The sequence below is a fragment of the Malus domestica genome, chromosome 13 (genome assembly GCF_042453785.1).
Source record: "Malus domestica chromosome 13, GDT2T_hap1".
NCBI lineage: Eukaryota > Viridiplantae > Streptophyta > Magnoliopsida > Rosales > Rosaceae > Malus > Malus domestica.
In genome coordinates this window covers 10393092-10414185 of record NC_091673.1, presented here as the reverse complement: position 1 = coordinate 10414185, position 21094 = coordinate 10393092, and the positions used below count along the sequence as shown (strand labels likewise).

General features: G+C 47.0%; 1 protein-coding gene across 1 annotated transcript; it reads left to right on the top strand.

Moving 5' to 3' along the window:
- Nucleotides 1-13933: 13933 nt before the first annotated feature.
- On the top strand, nucleotides 13934-16070 carry LOC103414532 (late embryogenesis abundant protein D-29-like). The gene is made up of 2 exons (XM_008352904.4): nucleotides 13934-14411; nucleotides 14921-16070. Exons 1-2 carry the CDS (start codon nucleotides 14078-14080, stop codon nucleotides 15895-15897), a joined length of 1311 nt encoding a protein of 436 aa, XP_008351126.2. The 5' UTR covers nucleotides 13934-14077; the 3' UTR covers nucleotides 15898-16070.
- The last annotated feature ends 5024 nt before the right edge of the window (nucleotides 16071-21094 follow it).

Here is a 21094-nt window from a genome sequence, read left to right as displayed (position 1 = left end):
CTGTTTGGGCCCAAAATAATAGTTTGGGCCGAGGGTAGGATCACTCTCGGCCCAGGAGGCCGGGCGGCAAAAGGACCATGGATCGGTCAACCCGTGGGAGTCCAAACCTAGGGCGGTTAAGACGAATCCTAGTGCAATGGGGAGTCTCGACGGGATCGGATATCCAGGAAATTAATCCAGCTTAGCTAAGGACTAGGTTCATAGTCCTAATAGGTGTAGGACTGGTCGAGGTGATCCGGAGAGGGAAACCTAGTCCAAGTAGGATGTAAACTCGGACTCAAGGTTCAGTACTATAAATAGGGGACGATGTGCATCAGGAAAAGCCCCTACAAAATCAATACAAAATTGCCCTGCGCAAACTCTCACAACTTGTGATTTTTCTTTTTCCTTTCTTCGCTGACACATCTTCCGTTGGCATCAACAGCACTGTGGAAGCAACCGGTGATATCTTAAGTCGGCATAGATAGCTCTGTCACTGTAGAGTCAGTCGGTCTCGCAGTATCTTCTGTTGGCATCAACAGCACTGCGGCGAGGACGACTGGTTACCTATCCAAGTCTCGGTCGAGAAGGATTTCCGAATCCCTATTGGTCGAGGTCATCTCATCAGCTTTCTCGGCGAAGTGAGGTGTTACCAGGTTACTGTATTCGGCACATTGACAGCCGAATTTGAGATTGAACTTCGCAAATTAGCAGCCTTGTCTTCAGGCTCTAGAACCCAAGAGGCCGAGAATTGTTCCTTCCTCAGCCGCAATCGCAAGACACAGAAGTCAGCGGCGCGCTCGACGCAACATCATCAAATTTACTCCTCAGCCGAGCTCGGCCGACGAGTTGGCACGCCCCGTAATCACCGAAGGACGTAGTTAGCTTAGAAAATACTCGGCCTGCGCGCCACGTAGGTTTTTGTAGTTTCTAGGGTCAACATTTTGGCACGCCCAGTGGGACCCAGTGCTAAACTACGAAGTTCATGCCAATTGAAACACGATCGGTAAAAAAGAAAACAGCTATGGGAAAGTCGACAGCCGATTTGCCGAGTCAGAGCATAGGACAGAGTGTACCACAGGCGCAGAACCTCCTTAGCGCTGCGACACCTGAGTCCACGAGCGCGACTCGCCGAGAGAGAGAAGTTAATCTCGGCGGTCAACCCCGTGGTTTAGAGATCCCTAACAGAAACACGTGCGTTCTCAATGAAGGGATAATAGAAGATTACGACGAGGATGGTGATGAAGGATCTGACCCACCAACGAGGTCGTTTCTCCGAAAGCGACTAGACGAGCAGTCTCGATCAGTCGAGCAGACATTTAGTCGGGGCATCGACAAATTGCATGATGCGATAGTCAGTTCTGCTGAGCGACAGAACAGGTTGCTCGAAATGTTGTTTAGTAAAGTCGGTGGCAGCAGGCCTTCCGATCTTCTCCAGCATTGCCCTCCGGGAAACAATTCGTTACCAATTGTACCGGCCGAACCTATTCCTGCTCGCCTCAAACCAATTGAATTGGAAAAAGGTGGAGGGTCGAACAGCGGGTCAGACGGAACCAACCAGAGGAGTGAAGCAGCACCTATTGATATGACCGAAGTCCAGCGGATGATTGACTCGGCCATGAAAAAGGGGCCGAAGTTTCCTAAGTTTATCCGTCCGTACCCGGCTTACGTGGAAACGTTTGGATACCCTAAAGGCTTCAAGATTCCAGATTTTAGCCTCTTTGCCGGTGAATCGTCCTTATCTTCGTTAGAACACGTGGCTCGTTTTACCACGCAATGCGGAGATGTTAATAGTGACTTTCATAAGTTACGGCTGTTCAACTTCTCATTGACCGGCTCGGCATTCGCTTGGTACATTAATTTACCCCCCAATTCCGTCCAGAACTAGGAAGAGTTGGTCGAGAAATTCCATGAGCAGTTTTATTGGCCAGGGATGGAGATGTCAGTTTCTTCGTTAGCAAGGATGGCTCAGGCATTTGATGAATCACCAATGGATTATCTTACTAGGTTCAAGTCAGCCAGGAATTGGTGCCGAGTACCTTTACCCGAAGTAGAATTCGTCAGGCTTGCTTTGAACGGGTTAGACGTCGAATATAAAAAGAAATTCTTGGGGGCAAACTTTCGGGACATGTACGAATTAGCCCAACATGTCGAACAGTATGACTATTTGCTCCGCGAGGAGAAGGTTTTGAAAACGCCATCTCGGGGGACGCTTTACAAGAATCCTACTGTCAACTATGCGTCCACCGAGGATGAATGCGTTAGTGTAGATGCGGCCGAGATAGTGATAGATAAGCCATACGTTTGCAATGCGTTGACTCAGGTTGATTCTAGAGAAGTCAAAAGTCGCTCGGCCACCGAAGGAGCATTGAAACCGTCGAAGGTTTACACTTTTGATATTACCAAGGCTGACGCAATTTTTGACCAACTGTTGTCCTCAAGAATTATCAAGCTTCGGCCTGGTCACAACATTCCTAAAGCCGAAGAGCTTAAGGGAAAAGTGTATTGCAAATATCACAATTCGAGCAAACATACGACAAACAATTGTGTCGTATTTCGCGACAACGTCCAAAGCTGGATTGATAATGGTAAACTGAAATTTCCCGAGAAGAAGATGGGTATTGACGCTGATCCGTTCCCCACAGCAACCGTGAATATGGTCGATGCGTGCCTCCCTAAGGACAAAGGGAAAGGGAAGGCCGAAGTCGTTACGACGCAACGTTTTCGGACTCAGAGTTCTCGGCCACGCTTCATGGCCGATTTTCGTTCAAACGCACCACCTACGGCTTTAATAGGACCCGTTGTTGTCAAACCTATGATGGATTATACCATCGATGAAGACAGCGGGACGGCGGTTTTGTGCAGGAAATGTAGAACAAAGGTCGAGAGTGAGTCAGAGGAGAAGCCCCCTTCACTTGGGACGGAACGACCCGTGGCCACAACCCGGCGGACTGTTGCCAAGATAGGCCAACATCAAGGGGTTTTTGACAGGCTTGGTCCTAAAGTACGGATGGAAGAGATACCCCCGGTTCGGAGGCGCCTCGATTTTGATGATTCGTTCTATGACGATGATTACTACAAACGAAATTCTAGCAGCACAGAATCATCGCGGAGCCAGAAAACCTTCAAACCTCCTGAACCTAAAGATCAACGGTGGTATACATATCATTCTTCGAGGGGAGTGTACACGGCACTGTCCAAATCCCAGAAACGTAGGCACCAAAGGATAGATTGCATGGCTCGCCGACGGGCAACCCATGAAACTTCGGGCCCTAAATGGCGGCCGAAGGACACAATTGCTCCCGATGATGAGCGACCAAGTCCCTCTATCATGACAGAGTTGGTTCAAGGGAAACGGTTGGTCGACCGAGATGTTGAAACTACGTTCGAGGAGGCTGATAAACGGATCAAACTTCTTCTTCGGCCAGGGGAGATGAAGGCACGACTCGAGTTTTTCCGACAAGAGGCCGAAAGCAAGTTCGCACCGCCAGCTATACAAGAACCTTTGATCAAAATTCGACGGAATTTGCATCCACCATTTCTTGGGGAGGCCTTGGAATATATGCGAGAATTTCATAAGAAGCATTCGGCCAACGATCTGTATGGTTTGCCGAAGGCATGCCAGGACACTATTGATCTGGTCCTGACTTGTCCGGATGCTGAGCGAGTCATCCAAAAGACCTCAGATCCAGGACTGAAAGCAAGGTTCCAGCATATCCGAGAAGCTCGTGTCCTTGGATTTGAAGTTGACCCGTGCACCGATATCGGTGCAGCTGACCTCCCTTTCTCGATGGAGGACCTTCAGTATTTACGATATCACTTCGAGGTATTTTCGGCTGTTTCTCTCTTCGGCCTTACAGCCGATGAAGTTGCACGTGTCGCACGTCTAGATGCTTATCTCGACATCAGGGATGCCCGGCTCCACTATCAAGAGCAGGTTCAGGCTTTGGCCTCAAGAGCACTGTCAATTTCGGCCCTGCCTGAAGCGGTCGCACAGGACCAACGACTCGCTGATGCAGCACCGCCGCATGAAGCCATCACAGAAGAAACAGAGGAGTCTTGTTGTCCAACTTTGACAGCAATGGAATCGTTCGTTGCCGACCAATCGAGCAAGGAGGGTATCGACCCAATGGGCCCATCAGTCCTGGAGAATATGGAAATCAGTATGGTCCATGTGTTACCTGCCGATTTTCAATCACGCACGGCTCAACCAAATTTCCTCGATGGAGATATGGTTGCCGAAGAACCCGGCCATATTGATTTTGTATCGGTTGCTGAAGGAGAGTCAGCGACAAAAGATGATGGTTTAAAGGCTGCCTTGGCCGAATTGTTCCCTCGTTCATCGTCGGCCAAGCTTCACCATTTAAAGCCATTGTATGTGACGGCCCATATTGAGGGGTATCCAGTTTCTAAAGTTTTTGTCGACTGTGGGGCTACCGTCAATATTATGCCTTTGAACATCATGAAGGCCTTACGCCGTTCGAATGACGAGCTTATTCCATCAGGAATCACAATGAGTAGTTTCGTCGGCGACAAATCCCAAACCAAAGGGGTACTTCCGTTAACCGTCAATATTGCTGGTCGCACCCACATGACCGTCTTTTTCGTGGTTGATTCCAAAACCGAGTATAATGCACTGCTCGACCGAGATTGGATCCATCAAACCAGCTGTATTCCTTCTTCGTTGTATCAAGTGCTTGTCTTTTGGGACGGCAAATCGGTCACTGTTCATCCGGCCGATAGCCAACCCTTCGAAGCTAACATGATACAAGCCCGGTATTATGATGACCACGTCGGCTATATTACATTGCAAGGCTTCAATGAAGACGGACGGCCGACTCGGATTTCGGTTCAGAAAGCTATCGAGGTTGGCGCCGAGACTGTCCACCAGGATTCGGCGAGACTCGGATTGGCCAATTTCCTCCCCGAGTCTGATGTCTGACACGGACCAGGACAAACGTAGGGCCGCGGTTTCATCTACGATGGAACGACTGCTGGCCCATTGGTATACTATATCTCAGTAACCGAATTCAGGCGTGAACCTCGTCGAATTCCTTGCCGAAGAGGATCCTGGTCCTGCCCTATCTTTTGATCAAGTTCGAGCCGCCCCGGCCGAGCTCGAGGATTATCGGCCCCAAGTTAAGGATCCCCTAGAAGAAATTAATGTTGGGACGGCCGATGACCCACGACCTGTGTTTGTTAGTGCTTTACTTCCTCAGCAAATGAAGGACGAGTTGCGGGCCTTGCTTACGGAATTCAAAGATTGTTTTGCTTGGAGTTATCATGAAATGCCCGGCTTAGATCGTGCTCTGGTCGAGCATGAATTACGTATTAAGCCCGGATTCAAGCCTTTCCGTCAGCCACCTCGTCGATTCTCGACCGAAGTACAACTCAGTGTCAAGGACGAACTAGTTCGGCTCTTGAAAGCCGGATTCATCCGGACAGCTCGATATGTCGAATGGTTGGCGAATATTGTTCCTGTATTAAAGAAAAGTGGTGCACTGCGCATCTGCACTGATTTTCGAAATCTGAATCTGGCAACGCCCAAAGATGAATATACAATGCCGATTTCAGATCTGTTAATCGATGCCGCGGTGAATCATGCGATCTTATCCTTTATGGATGGACATGCCGGGTACAACCAGATATTTATTGCCGAAGCCGATGTGCACAAAACTGCTTTCCGTTGCCCGGGGGCACTCGGCACTTACGAATGGGTTGTCATGCCATTTGGCCTCAAGAATGTCGGCGCCACGTACCAACGGGCGATGAACACCATCTTCCATGATTTGATTGGTACCATCGTCGAAGTTTATATCGACGATGTTGTCGTCAAATCTAAACGCCGACAGACACATCTGGACGATCTCCGACAGGCGTTCCTCCGCATGCGTCAGCACAACCTCAAGATGAATCCTGCCAAGTGTGCCTTCGGTGTATCGGCCGGGAATTTTCTTGGTTTCCTCGTACATCATCGTGGGATTGAAGTCGATGAGAATAAGGCACGCGCAATCATCACTGCCCCACCCCCAACAACGAAGAAACAATTACAGTCCTTACTCGGCCAGATCAATTTTTTACGTCGATTTATTGCTAATTCGGCAGGTAAAATGAAAGCATTTTCCACACTTTTGAAACTCAATGACTCAGATCAGTTCGTATGGAATGAGGAGCATCAGGCGGCGTTTACGCAGATCAAGGTTTCTCTTACAAACCCACCTGTCTTGGTCCCTCCTCAACGCGGCAAGCCTCTCAAGCTATACATTTCGGCGGCCGAAGAGTCCATCGGTTGCCTCCTTGCGCAAGACAACGATACCGGACGGGAACAGGCTATCTTCTACCTCAGCCGTAATCTGAGTCATCCGGAAATCAATTATTCCGCCGTTGAGAAGCTTTGTCTCGCCGTGTTCTTCGCTGCATCCAAGCTTCGGCATTACATGCTCCCGACGGTCACACAAGTTATTGCCCAGACCGACGTTCTCCGGTACATGCTTACCCGGCCAATTGTGAAGGGTCGAATTGGGAAATGGACGATGGCGTTGTCCGAGTTCAGTTTGCAATATGTGTCGCAAAAAGCTGTGAAAGGACATGCGTTGGCCGATTTCCTTGCCCAGCACCCTTCGCCTTACGGTTTCGGGAGTGCTGACGTCGAAATGGGCATGGTGGTGACCCGCGACAATTATTGGACGATGTATTTCGATGGTTCTAGTACTTCGTCCTCGGCCGGCGCAGGCATCGTCATTCAATCTCCTCACAACGATCGTTGGTATTTTTCGCTCAAATTGGATTTCGACTGCACCAATAATCAGGCCGAATACGAGGCGCTGGTCATTGGTCTGGGCCTCCTTCTTGACCTACATGCCACTCATGTCCTCGTCCTCGGGGATTCTGAACTAGTGATTAACCAAATTAATGGGTCTTTTCGCTGCATGAGTTGTACTCTGGCGCCGTACCACATGGTCGCCAGCTATTTGGCCGAGTCTTTTGACGGTATTACATTCGAGCATGTTTCCCGGGTTCATAATACCGACGCAGACGAGTTGGCTCAAATCGCCTCCGGTGCACAACTCCTGGGGGGCAAGCTAGGCCGGGAGATACCAATATTACGACAATTATACCCAGCCTTGGTTGATCAGCAAATCCTCCGTCGAGACAATGTGATACGCACCAGGGTCATGTCCCTGCCGTCGTTGTTAGATCGGCAGGACTCTATAGAAATTTGCACGGTCGAGGCAGTACCAGATGATTGGAGAAAGCCCATTATGCAGTACCTTGACAATCCTAACGGAAAACATAGTCGCAGGACACGGGTTCACGCCACGAACTATGTCACGTACCAGAACGAGTTGTACCGAAAGGGCGAAGATGGTTTGTTATTGCTATGCCTCGGCCCCCAAGAGAGTGCTCGGGCGATTGCAGAAGTTCATGAAGGGGTATGCGGGGCTCACCAGTCGGGACGAAAAATGCGATGGCTACTCCGACGACATGGCTATTTTTGGCTGAGAATACTGAAATATTGTATCGAGTTTGCCCGAGGATGCGTGCAGTGCCAAATCCATGGGCCTATACAAAGGGTCCCGGCCGAATCACTACATTCGGTCATTAAGCCGTGGCCGTTTAGAGGATGGGCCATGGATGTAATCGGCAAAATCATGCCGACTTCCGGAGCTGCTAAGCATGCATGGATAATAGTCGCAACTGATTACTTCACTAAGTGGGTCGAAGCAAAATCATATGCCGAGTTAACATCTAAAGAAGTTTGCGATTTCGTGGAGGAACACATTGTGACCCGATTCGGTGTTCCAGAAACGATCATAACTGACAATGGAACAATCTTCACAGCCGAAAGGTTTAAAGAATACACGGCCAATTTGAAAATTCGGCTGGAACAGTCCACACCGTATTATCCACAGGCGAATGGGCAGGCCGAGGCAAGCAATAAAGTGTTGATCGGCATCCTCGAAAAAATAATAAAAGAAAGGCCTGGCATGTGGCATTTGAAATTGAACGAGGCATTATGGGCATACCGAACGTCGCCCCGGTCGGCGACTGCAACAACCCCGTACGCATTAACCTACGGACACGATGCGGTGCTACCAGTCGAGTTGAGCATAAATTCGTTGCGATTAATTGAACAAAGTAGTTTGTTTAGCGCCGAATATAATCAGTCCATGAGACAGGGACTGGAAGATTTGGAAGAGGCACGAATTGACGCTTATAACTTACTGGTGGCACAAAAACAGATTGCCGAGCGAGCCTATAATCAGAAGGTGCGACAGAAAACGTTCGGCGAAGGTGAATTGGTGTGGCAAACGGTGTTGCCCATAGGATTAAAAGATCCTAGGTTCGGCAAGTGGTCGCCGAATTGGGAAGGGCCGTTCATTGTGCATAAAGTATACGGCAAAGGGGCGTATCATCTTAAAGACCGGACTGGAGTAGTTCACAAATTACCAATTAATGGGAAGTTCTTGAAGAAATACTATCCGGTCACATGGGAAATGCGCGACTAAAAAATTTCTTGTACCAGTAGAAAAAAAATCATTCCATTAAGATTGATAGGTATTACAAAAATGAGTGGGTCGAATACATTCAAGGAGACGAGGGAAGAAGAGTGCTGAGCAAAGCCTTCAACTCCAACCACCGCACGTCGGCCATGATGACTTCGGCTTGCCGATTCTTTTTGTCCAGTTTCAGTCGCTCGACCCGTTTTTTGGCCGCCGCATACTTAGTTAGGCGATTCTTCCCACCTGACTCGAAGTCCCTCGCAAGCTCAGAAGCAATGGCCGACCGGCGTTTCGCTAGTTCGGCCATCTGACGGTCGAGCTCGGCTAACGCTTCTCCTTTTGCCCGTAGATCGTCAATCTTCGGACGGAGGGTGTCTTGAACGGCCGTGGCGGCTTGCAGGTCTTGTTCGGCCTTCAGAGCAGTCTGGAAGATACTGAATGTCTCCCGAACGCGCTCCAAGGCAGACGATGCCCGAACAATGGCATCTCCGCTCAGGCGACCGTCAGCTCCAAGGTCGTTCAGACACACGCCGAGCAGATCAAGACCGTTGCGCTCAAGTACTTGCGAGGATGAGAGCGACAGGATTTCTCGCAACTGGGTTAGGGCGCTTGGATCGGCAGCCTCAGTCGGAGCGGCCGAAGGGCCGGACTCTGTAGTCGTGCTGGACATGAGGGCTTTGAATTCAACCTCCCATGAAGCCTGCACGAATAGACAAGGTTAAGCTTAAAGGAAGTCATGACAAGAATAGCAAGAATGTGTCGTTTTTTAACCTGCCGAGAGGAGACCTCGGCCAGGTCCCCAGGATCGTTGCTTGAACCTAAAGAACTCAATGGCCGAGCCCAGTGTCTCAGATTGCTTCTCACTTCATGCGGCCGATGGAGGTTATCTACGTTTGATGGCCACTGAGGCGGCCAGGAAATATAGATAACGCCCTTCGGCGCATAGAATTGACGGTGAAAAGAATGTACAGGCACCTGACATTTAGTATTTTCCTTGTTTAGAATTCTAAAGCAGAAAAGCAATCAGGAGGAGACAATTGGAGGTACTTACAAAAGCCGAGGTAACCTCCTGTGGAGGAATGTGGAAGCCTTGGTCTTGAGGATGGACCGGCGATTCCGTCGTGGCCTCAGGTTCCTCGAGCAGCCGTTTGCCACGGTCGGCTGCTGATGGGCCGACTGGCGCAGCTGCTTCAGAGGCAGGGACTTCCTGGTCCTGAGAAGGAACGAGAGGTTCGGCCACCGGGGTCAGTTCCTCGACCGTGCGCTTGCCACGATTAGCCGAGGAGGGGCCGATTTGAACCACCATCTCGGATACTGGAGGAGGTTGTCGACGAGTATGAGGACGATGCGCCAGCGGGACCTCGTCGCTCCCCTCACTTTCTTCCAACACGAGGACCGAGGGATTTGGATTCTTGGGAGAGGTTCCCTCGGTCGTAGAAACCGCCTGCTGTGAGACATGTGCCTTCTCGATAGAGGGAGGGACAATTGATGCGTCGGCCACAGAGGCAGGCCGCGCTAGGGCCGTCTCTGCGGCCAAAGCCGGTTGTTTCTCGACCCCAGAATCACCGGCGGCGGGAGAAGGGGAAGCACTGGGAGTCGTCGTGTGACTGGAGATAACGTGGATCTCCCGTGCACCTTTCTTCGCCATTTGTTTAACCCGCTTAGCAGGCGGGGAAGGCTCAACAGCCGGCTCGGCCTCTTGGCGAGGCCGTTTGATCAGCACAGCCCTACCAGCGGGTTTGTCCTTTTGGGCCACGACCAATTTTTTCCCGGCCGTGGCAGCGGCAACTGCCTCCGTCTTCCTCAAAGGCCGACTACCTAAAAAGATAAAGACAATTCAGTAAGGCAAATCAATATGCAAGGTTGATGGAAAGGAGGAAAGTGGAACAGGTACCTTGAGGATGAGGGGCCGAGGCCTTCTTAGGCCGGTCACCGAAGAGTCTGCTAAGCACATCTTCAACCGGCGCACCAAAGAATTCCTGGGTGTATTTCTCCCACCACTCACCAAAGGTGTCGGTGCAATGGGTTTCCGGGGTGGCTGGTCGAAGGCGGAATTTTTGGCAGCGCTCTTGGAACTCCCTCACGGCGGTTCTACACTCCTTCTCAGAGGAACGAGGTTCGCGTCCACGGCTTAGGACCGTTCGGGAGGAGAGAAGGGGGATAGGGCAGCCCTGAAGGTAGCCGAGCTGTCGGGCAAGGAAGTTCGGATGATATACTTCCCAACCTGACCGTTTCCCATCACAGCCGAGAGGGAGGTCGCGAGCAAGCATAAACGACCCCCAGGTCTGACGAAGATCGGCGTCTTCCTCCGCGCTCCATGGGGAGGTAGGCAGCCTGATGGAGGAAGGGTAGTCTCGACGACGACATATTAGGAACTCGTCGTTGGAGAAGTCGTCGAGAGCGAAGAGGTACCGAAATACCTCTTCGGCTTGATGGGGAGGTGTCGGTCGAGAGGCCAGTTGAGGCCCAAGCGCCTCTGTTGGTGAGAATTCAGCTATGGCCGGCCGAAGGGAGGCGAAGTATACCTGCAACCAGAGTTGGAAGATCCAGAGAGGACCATTCTGGTGTGGGTCGACCTTGTGGAGGGTCGCCTCGGCCAGGCAGCGGAAAAGTTGGGCGAGAATGTTGGAACTCAGTGCCAAGACGTGACCACTAGCCAGGGCTTCGGCTACCGGCATATTCTCGACCAAACACTTGTTTGACTTGGTACAACAAATGTATTTGTTGTACCAGTAGAAGAGGAAGGCTTCATGCTCTCCCTCTCGCATGTCCTCTTCTCCTCGGCCGGCGAAGTGGAGATAGAGGGTGTTGTAATTACAGAAGTTCTTGTGGAGCTTCTGAATATCTTCCTTCGACTGGATATGACCGTCACGGTTCAATGTCTCAAAGGCCCGACGGTCGAAGAGCGTTTTCAGGTCGATATTCGACGGATGCCCAGAGAGGGTCGCGTCGACAGGGATCCCGGTTGCCGAAGTCCCCAGAATGGCAGTGATATCCAGGATGGTGGGACCAATGGGACCCAGAGGAAGGACCATTGTGTTGGTGGCCGAGCACCAGAAGCACAGAGCGGCTTGGAGAAGCTCCTTGTCGGGAACGATTTCCATAGACGAAAGAAGGATGGCGTCGTAGATGCCAAGAGCCTTCCATTGCTCGCCGAAGAGTCGTTCCATTCGAACGACCCAGGCTGCCCAGGATGTGGTCGTCGAGGGCCAGGAGCCCTCGGGCTTAGCCGCATCCCATCGCGACCATTCAAACCCTTGAAGCAAGGGTGTTTGGCAGTGCTCCTGTAGAAGGCCGATGATAGTCGGCGGTATTGTAGCCTTGAAGAGAGGGCCCAGGATTTGGTACTGGGTGCTCATGTCGTTTTCAAACCGGATGGTCTTGATCGAGCTCCGATAAAAAATCTTCTGATGTTGGTCACACTCCCTGGAAAGCTTGGAGATGAAGGACGCCATTGTGAGAAAGAAGCACGGAGTAGAAGGGTTGTCTGGGTTGGGGATTTAAAGACGAAGACTTGGAATAGGAGAAATGCACTAGAAATCAACGGCAGAGGATTTCAGGAAGTTTGAGAGCGTAAAGGTACAAATGAGGGAATTTCGGTATTTATAGAGTTATAGGGGGAAGAGCAATCGTTCGAAATTCAAAACAAAGGGCAAAATCGACCGAAGAAATTGTCGATTATGACGAACATTTGGGAAATGCGGTTGAGAAGACCAAAGGTCAGGGTTTTGGGGGCGCAGGATTGCGTGTGACGGCGAAATTAATGACGAAAGACGGTTCGACGCCCGCACGATGACAAGTGGGCTCACGGACTGAGGTAGTGGCTCGCGGATTGAGATAGTGGTCATGATGGCAAGACGGTTCAGGCTACCGCACGCCTTAGACGTCATTATGGGGGATTGGCCATGTTAGAGGACGCCACGTGGCGAGTGGGTTGGCAGGATCAAGATCGTGCGATCGTGCTCAATAAATGCGCCTTGGAACTCGGGTATTAGGATCCTGAGTGGTAGATTCGCTTCTTCAAGGCCGAAACTCGGCCGAAGGTTTCAAGCCGAGGACCTCAGAAGCGAGGGGGCAATGTTTGGGCCCAAAATAATAGTTTGGGCCGAGGGTAGGATCACTCTCGGCCCAGGAGGCCGGGCGGCAAAAGGACCATGGATCGGTCAACCCGTGGGAGTCCAAACCTAGGGCGGTTAAGACGAATCCTAGTGCAATGGGAAGTCTCGACAGGATCGGATATCCAGGAAATTAATCCAGCTTAGCTAAGGACTAGGTTCATAGTCCTAATAGGTGTAGGACTGGTCGAGGTGATCCGGAGAGGGAAACCTAGTCCAAGTAGGATGTAAACTCGGACTCAAGGTTCAGTACTATAAATAGGGGACGCTGTGCATCAGGAAAAGCCCCTACAAAATCAATACAAAATTGCCCTGCGCAAACTCTCACAACTTGTGATTTTTCTTTTTCCTTTCTTCGTTGACACATCTTCCGTTGGCATCAACAGCACTGTGGAAGCAACCGGTGATATCTTAAGTCGGCATAGATAGCTCTGTCACCGTAGAGTCAGTCGGTCTCGCAGTATCTTCCGTTGGCATCAACAGCACTGCGGCGAGGACGACTGGTTACCTATCCAAGTCTCGGTCGAGAAGGATTTCTGAATCCCTATTGGTCGAGGTCATCTCATCAGCCTTCTCGGCGAAGTGAGGTGTTACCAGGTTACTGTATTCGGCACATTGACAGCCGAATTTGAGATTGAACTTCGCAAATTAGCAGCCTTGTCTTCAGGCTCTAGAACCCAAGAGGCCGAGAATTGTTCCTTCCTCGGCCGCAATCGCAAGACACAAAAGTCAGCGGCGCGCTCGACGCAACATCATCAAATTTACTCCTCGGCCGAGCTCGGCCGACGAGTTGGCACGCCCCGCAATCACCGAAGGACGTAGTTAGCTTAGAAAATACTCGGCCTGCGCGCCACGTAGGTTTTTGTAGTTTCTAGGGTCAACAAATACGTAATTTAATACCTCAATAATCAAAATTTGCTTGATTATATTGAGATGTGTTTATAATTATAACTTGAATGTTTTAATCACCAGAACTATTGAGTGAGGTTTAAAACTTTTAAGTCGAGTTCAAACTCTTACGAATTAAAGTTTTTAGGCCACCGATTATGTTTTTAACAAGATACAAATTAATGCCAAAGTATGTCGACGCCTAAAACAACATTGGCAATATGGAGATAAGGTCAAAAGGAAATAAAAGTTGTTTTGGTAGAGATGAAGTGTACAGGTTCATGCTGTGTTCCATTAAGCAACAGACACGAACCGTGAAACACCAAATCGATCGCTAACATGTCGACACGCGGGCCCAACTGCACCGTATCAGTATGACACGTGTCCATCTCTACGGATTCTGAACCTGCCATCGTGTGTAACACCTGTCCCTTTTCTCATGCTGTCATGCACCACCTTCTTAAAACCACCTCCTCCCCAACCCTAAACTTTCACACATTGCTTCCTGATCCTTTCAGAAAACGTCTCAAAACCTTCAGTTTTTAAGAAATACATTTCGGATTTGAATCTTCAGAAAACGTTTATACGGTCATGGGTGCAAAGCAATCTTACAAACTACTCCTTGTCATTGCGGTGGCGGTGGTGGTGATGCTTGCCACCGTATGCCGCGGCTCCAGCGTGGGGCATACGCCGTCTGCGAACGAGGAAGTTCTTGATGAGTTTGTGGAGTTTAAGGACCAGTCAAGGCAGACGGATGACGCGAGGGCGGCGGAGAAGGCGAGAGAGGGTAAAGAAGGGTCGGAGTCGTGGACGGAGTGGGCTAAAGAGAAAATCACCGGAGGACTTGGGCTGAAGCAGGATGATGAGAATTTTTTGAAGGATAGTTCTAAGAAGGCTTCTGATGCTACTTATGACACTGCTTCTGGTTAGTCACTACTGTTTTTTAAATTATTTCCTACATAATTTGTGATGGAATGTGAAATTTTCTGCTTTATTTTGGATCAATTTTTAAATGTTGTCCAGGAACTGGTTTTTTTTTTTTTTTTTTTTTTTCATGGGATAGCGTTTGAGGATTTTACATTTGTACTGTGTTAAGTGTTTTCAATATGAACTCCAACATAGTGACGAAGAAATGTGTAGAGATAAATTGATTAGAAATGGATGGACACTGGATAGACAATAACTGAGTGGCATGAAACCATCACTTTTATATGATTTGTGTCCTTCGAAATGTATTTTTAATTGAAAATTTGTAACGGTTTTATTTATTCGAATTAAAGTTTGTAACTAGTTCTATTTATTCATAATTCCCACGAAACAACGAAATGTTGAAATGTGGGTGACCTAGACAAAACATATTAGAGTGAAGTTAGTAATGTATTGTTAAGAATGATATATATTTAGAATTAATGTGTTACGTACTTTAAAATTCAGGGGCTGGTGAGTATAGCACAGAAAAGGCTAGACACATTAAAGATAAAGCCGCCGAGAAGGCCGGCAAGACGATGGATGCAGCAATGGAGAAGGTGTATGAGGCCTCTAAATCGGCCAAAGACATGACTTACGATGCTGCTAATGCCGCAAAGGAGAAGGCCTATGAGGCCATTAATGCGGCTTATGAGACCACAAAGTCAGCAAAAGACGAGGCTTATGAGGCTACGAAGGAAAAGACTTATGATACTGCAGAGGCAGCGAAGGAAAAGGCTTATGAGGCGGCGAAGGCGGCTAAGGAAAAGACTTACGATACGGCGGGTGCAGCTAAGGAGAAGGCTTATGAGGCCACAAAGGCAGCGACGGACAAGACTTCTGATACGGCAGGTGCAGCGAAGGAGAAGGCATACGAGGCCACAAAGGCGGCAAAAGGCAAGACATATCAGACCAAGAATGCAGCTGAGGAGGCTACAAAGGCGGCGAAAGATAGAACATATGAGACGAAGAACGCAGCTGAGGAGACGGCCCGAAGAACAGCAGAGAAAGCGAATGAGGCTACCGGTTACACGGCAGAGAAAGCAAGAGAAGCGAAAGAAAAAGCAGCGCAAACGGCAGAGGAGGTGAAGAACAAGGCTTATGAGAAAGCAGAGGAGACTAAAGAGGCAAAGGAGAAGGCGAAGCAGACGGCACAGGAGGTGAAGGACAAGGCTGCTCTGAAGGCCGAGGAGGCGAAGCGGGCAAGTGAGGAGACGGGAAGGAATGCTGCGGAGGAGGGGAAGTGGAAGGAGTCGGAGACGGAGGAACAAACGAGTTGGGCGAAGGAGAAAGCCAAGGAGGGTCTTGAGGCAGCCAAGAATAAGGCGGAGGAGGCGGTGAAGCCAGCCAAGGACACCGTGGCGTCTAGCCACGAGGCTTCCAAACAGAAGTCCCAGAAGATTAAGGACGAAGTTGCTGGCCGCGGCCGTGACGAGGAGCTCTGAGTGCTAGCTGCTCCATTTGTTGTTGTATCTTCTGATTTTACGAGTCGGTTTTTCTTGTTGTATGGAAGTTTTGTTTTGTGTCGTGTTGTGTAATGCTCTGATTGTGCTGTTGTATTTAACGATGTAACGCAAGTTTGCTTGGAAATATGGCTAGATAATATTTCGAACTTGAACATCTGGGATTTGTTGTCTGGACAGTATTCTTCGGCCAATCCTTCTCGGATTATTGTGATACCGGCCCAAATGTGATCATAAATGGACATAAGTAAGATTACTAACACGGTACCGGATCCAGGCAGAATGAGAACTTGGGAAGTATACGCTTCTGGATAACTAGCATGTGATTGGAGGCCTCCGTGTTGTGGCTGCACTCTTCGCAGGATTCTCTGGTGCGCAATGTCCCTATCCAGGCGACAATGCTCCTAACTAATTAACAGACAACATGGCTTCGGCTTAAAGGACAAGAAGTGACCTAAGGCTTGCATTTCGTAGCGACTTGGGGGAGGATTATTTCTAGGGTGGTGCACTCCTTTTTTTTACCTTTCTTTTACCTGTTAATTTCTGTCATTTAATCATCCTCAACTTCTTTTGATATTCAATTCGATGACGAAGAAATTCTTTTGATATTCAATTCAATGATCAAGAAATTGAGTGTGTTGAAGGTAAAATGAGGTGTGTATTTCTATATATGAGATTTGGATTTGATACATATCATATTATTACAGTGGTGTGAATTGGACAACATGAACCAGAGAGTGAAGTCAAACCAACCTTTTAAGAGGAGCCAAGGCAAGTTTTATGTTTTTTATTTTTCACTATTGTATACTTGGCCATGCTCTTTCCTCTGTTAAATGATTAGTCATTTATCCTAAAAATCAAACTCATGAATTTGATATATTGAGATTTAAATTATTCTTCTAAAATTCAAAATTTCCGACTTAATAGGAGTGTGATTCTTATATTATTGACATCATACTTTTCCGACCCACTTTGTAATGCCTAACTCTATACCTAATCATATAGGTCCTTCATTGTTGGAAAGATGAGAAAACTTTCATGTAAAATGTTGACTACCTTTTTTCTTTCTCTTTCATTCGAGCAATTTTCATATAACCTACTTTTGGAGAGTTATTTACATCAGATTTCATATAACATGTTGCATTTTGCTACAAAGAGAGGGGTATATATTATGTGATAGGTAAGTTAGTTCTCTTGGAGATAAATACTATGCAGGTAGGTAAGTTATTTCCCCGAAGGCTCCGGCTCCGCCACGGTGAGTTTCATGTGCTACAACCTTGAGACATTTGGATTTGGTATAACAATATTTTAGTGCATATGTAGGCATATGATTCACGCAAATCTCATTTCGGGTGTTTGGCAATACAATGATCGTTGTGGTTGTTGGGATCTCATTTATTACAGTCTCAAGGATACTTTACCTAATCCTCTATGTCTTTCGTTCTAAAAAAGATGGGAGAAACTTTCATGTAACATGTTGCATATATATATATTTTTTCCCGACCGCGCTAAATATCTATGTGTAAATTAATGTACTTTGAAAGAGTTATTTTCCTATTGGTTTTCATATAACTGGCATTTACTATAGTGAAAGAAGGGTATATATCATGTGATGAGCAGTAACAGAATCAGAAGTATCATTGGTGGGGTCAATAAGAATGCATGCACAGCGCGCAAATTTGTTTGGACGGAATAGCATGCAAATTGGCATTTCATCAAGTCTTGTTAGACTTGATATCATTTTTCAAGTTATATTGCACACCTATCTCCAGATATCAACAACTTCCGAGCGAGTATGTCGATTGATATCAATAGCTTTTGAACGAGCATGCCTACATATGCCAACATATGCAGAGCGAACTTATCAAAAGATGTCCATAGCATCGCATACAAAGGCATGAGGCGAGCAGCTACCTTGTCCATTGCCCATAGAGGCAATTCTTCGAATTAGATGACAACTTTCAAAGGCATCCATATTTATAAAAGGCAATGCCCAACTTTTTTAGTAAAATATTCTAAGCTTTGAGGGTCAGCTGACCCACCTTGTCCCAGGTGGATCCGCCCTTGATAATAAGTAAGGTTTCCAATCTCATACAACATGTTGCATTTGGGTTTAAAGCATGGGGGATACAATACGTGATAGGTAAGTTGTTTCCCAAAATGCTCAGCCACGAGCAAATTTCATGTGCTACAACTATGAGGAGTTGGGAATAACAATCAATACTTTGGTGCATGTATGGCATATGATTCACACAACTCTCATGGGGTTGTTGGGTAGATGTTGATCATAAATCAGCATCAATATTTTGTTGGACTCAGCACTTAAAATTTCTCAAATTTTTAGTGTCATTTTAAATTGTTTTCAACCTTTTAAAACATCCCAAGTAAGTATCTAATTTATTGAAAATGTCACATCTGTTACGCCCCAATTGAATTTATGTTAAATTTAGGGCTTGCTTTGTCTCCAACATCAATAGAAGGTCATGGAAGTATGGCTTCCACCAAGTAACGATCACCATGTACCCCTTAGACCATCACCTCCGAATGCAACGCATAATCACAAACTCCACCTACAACTCAAGCCGCCAACATCAAGAAGAAGGTCGTGGAGGTTACTAAAATGGTATAGACTACCATGATGCGGCCACCATCATCTTCACCATCCACAAAGAAGAACTGGAAGCTTTACTAGCTGAAAATCAACAAATGAGGAAATCACGCAAGCAGAAACAAGCTTCTGGAAATCCTATCTGAATTCTTAACCCTCTTTGTTAGGAGATTTCCAATCTTCAATTTTGTTTTCCATTTTATTTGTGAATTTTTTTATCTTTTCATCTTCATGTCTTTCTTGAATTTTTTTTTTATCATTATTCTAGTGTACATGTAACAAAAAAAATTAATTGGAACTTACGGATGTGAAATTTCGATAAGTTCTATACTTGCATAGAATATTTAAAAAGATTGAGACTAATTTAAAATATGGATAGTTTAGTTGCGGTCCCCAGTCTGGCAGTCCCTAACTGTTATAAAATCAAACTTTATGCATTTTAGGTTTTAGATTGAAGTCCCTCTCCACATAATTGACATAATAATAAAAGATATGTAATCATATATGTTGATGCAAAAAATCGGAGGTCTTGGAACAACGTAAATCCGACCGTGAATCTGCAAGAAATGTAAATAACACAAGATGTATTGTGGTTCACCCCAAGGTTTGAGCTACGTCCACACTGATTATTGTATTTCTCTGAGAGGTGAGGGGGAGAGATTCAGAGCCTCTGAGGGATAGAGTGTCTCTGATGGCCTAGGAATTGGCCTCCCCTAATTGTGAGGGTGAGGAGTCCTTTTATAGAATAAGGGCTCCTCACTTATTACATATTTGCCCCTTCCTTTATTATATAATTACATTTAAGTCCCCCGAGTATTTATACGAGATCTAAATACGGAGGCCCTAAGTATGGTACAAACAGTAGTCCCCCAAGTCTTCAGTCAAGAGAGTCTTTTGGCTGGAGACTTGAAATTCAGTCCATGTGTGGGCCGAAGTAACTAGATGTCGTCTTGAACTGATACTGGATATGAGGCAGTGCTCGATCTGAAATGATGCTTAACTAGAAATAACACATGCTACGAGGCTGCTTGGCTCGTGGCTTATGTTGCCTTGGTTGGCTCGGCTTGTGGCATTGAAGGTGAAGGAGTCCCTTTTATAGAATAAGGGTTCGCTCCTCAATACATAAATGATGGGCTAGAGTTGATGCTCGCGGCGAGGCGGTTGCTCAGTAGGCGGTTATGCTCTCTAATGATGGTGAGTCCCTTTTATAGAGTAAGGGCTCGCTCCTCAATACATGAATAATGGGCTAGAGTTGATGCTCTCAAATGATGGTGAGGGAGTCCCTTTTATAGAATAAGGGCTCGCTCCTCAATACATAAATATGGGCTAGAGTTGATGCTCTCTAATGGTGGTAAGGGAGTCCCTTTTATAGAATAAGGGCTCGCTCCTCAATACATGAATAATGGGCTGTGTCCCCCAAGTATTTTTCATGAGGCCCAATATATGGTACATAATGTAGTCCCCCAAGTCTTCGGTCAGTAGAGGCTGTTAGCTGGAGACTTGAAATTCAATCCATGTATAGGCCGAAGTGGCGGTTGTTCAGAGACAGTATTTGCATACTCTGCACTGAAGCTTTGTAGGTGAAGCTTTGCAAGTGAAGCTTTGCAAGTGAAGCTTTGAAGCTGGAGCTCTGTAAATGAAGCTTTTGAAGCTAGAAATTTTGTAAATGAAGCTTTTGAAGTTAGAGCTTTGTAAATGAAGCTTTTGAAGCTAGAGCTTTTGTAGATGAAGCTTTTAAAGCTAGAGCTCTGTAAATGAAGCTTTTGAAGCTAGAGCTTTGTAAATGAAGCTTTTGAAGATGATTGACATGAGTGATGCTCATGAATGTTTATGTTGATTGACATGAGTGATGCTCATGGATTTTATCATTAGTGATGCTCAGGAATGTTGTCATGAGTGATGCTCATGAATGTTGACATGAGTGATGCTCATGAATGTTGATATGAGTGATGCTCATGAATGTTTATGTATGAGTGATATGAGTGATGCTCATGAATGTTTATGTATGATTGACATGAGTAGTGCTCATGTATAATTTTGAAGTACTGGCGTACTTTTGATCACCTGGTTGGTGGTAATAGCAGCAGGCTGCTGAATAAATTTGGAGTACTGGGCGTACTTTTGATCACCTGGTTGGTGATAATAATGGCGGGTTGCTGAATAATTTTGGAAGTACTGGGCGTACTTTTGATCACCTGGTTGGTGGTAATAGCTGCAGGTTGCTGAATAATTTTGGAGTACTGGGCATACTTTTGGTCACCTGGTTGGTGATAATAGAGGGCCAAACTCTTTTGGGCATATGGGCATTCGCCCTTCACATAACATTCCAGCCCATTTATTTTGGGCTTTGCCGTTGTTTTTTTTTTTTTGTATTATTACCCTCTGATAAGGTTTATACAGATGTCTCCGAGAGATAAAAAATAAATTACATCATACATCTGTCAAAAAAGTAAATCATATCATTCTGGTGGGGTGTTTATTCCTTGCTTTTGCTTTCTCTTTTGCTTTCTGCTTTTGCTTTCTTTTTTGCTTTCTCTTTTCCCTTTTCTTTTCTCTTTTGCCTTTTGGCAG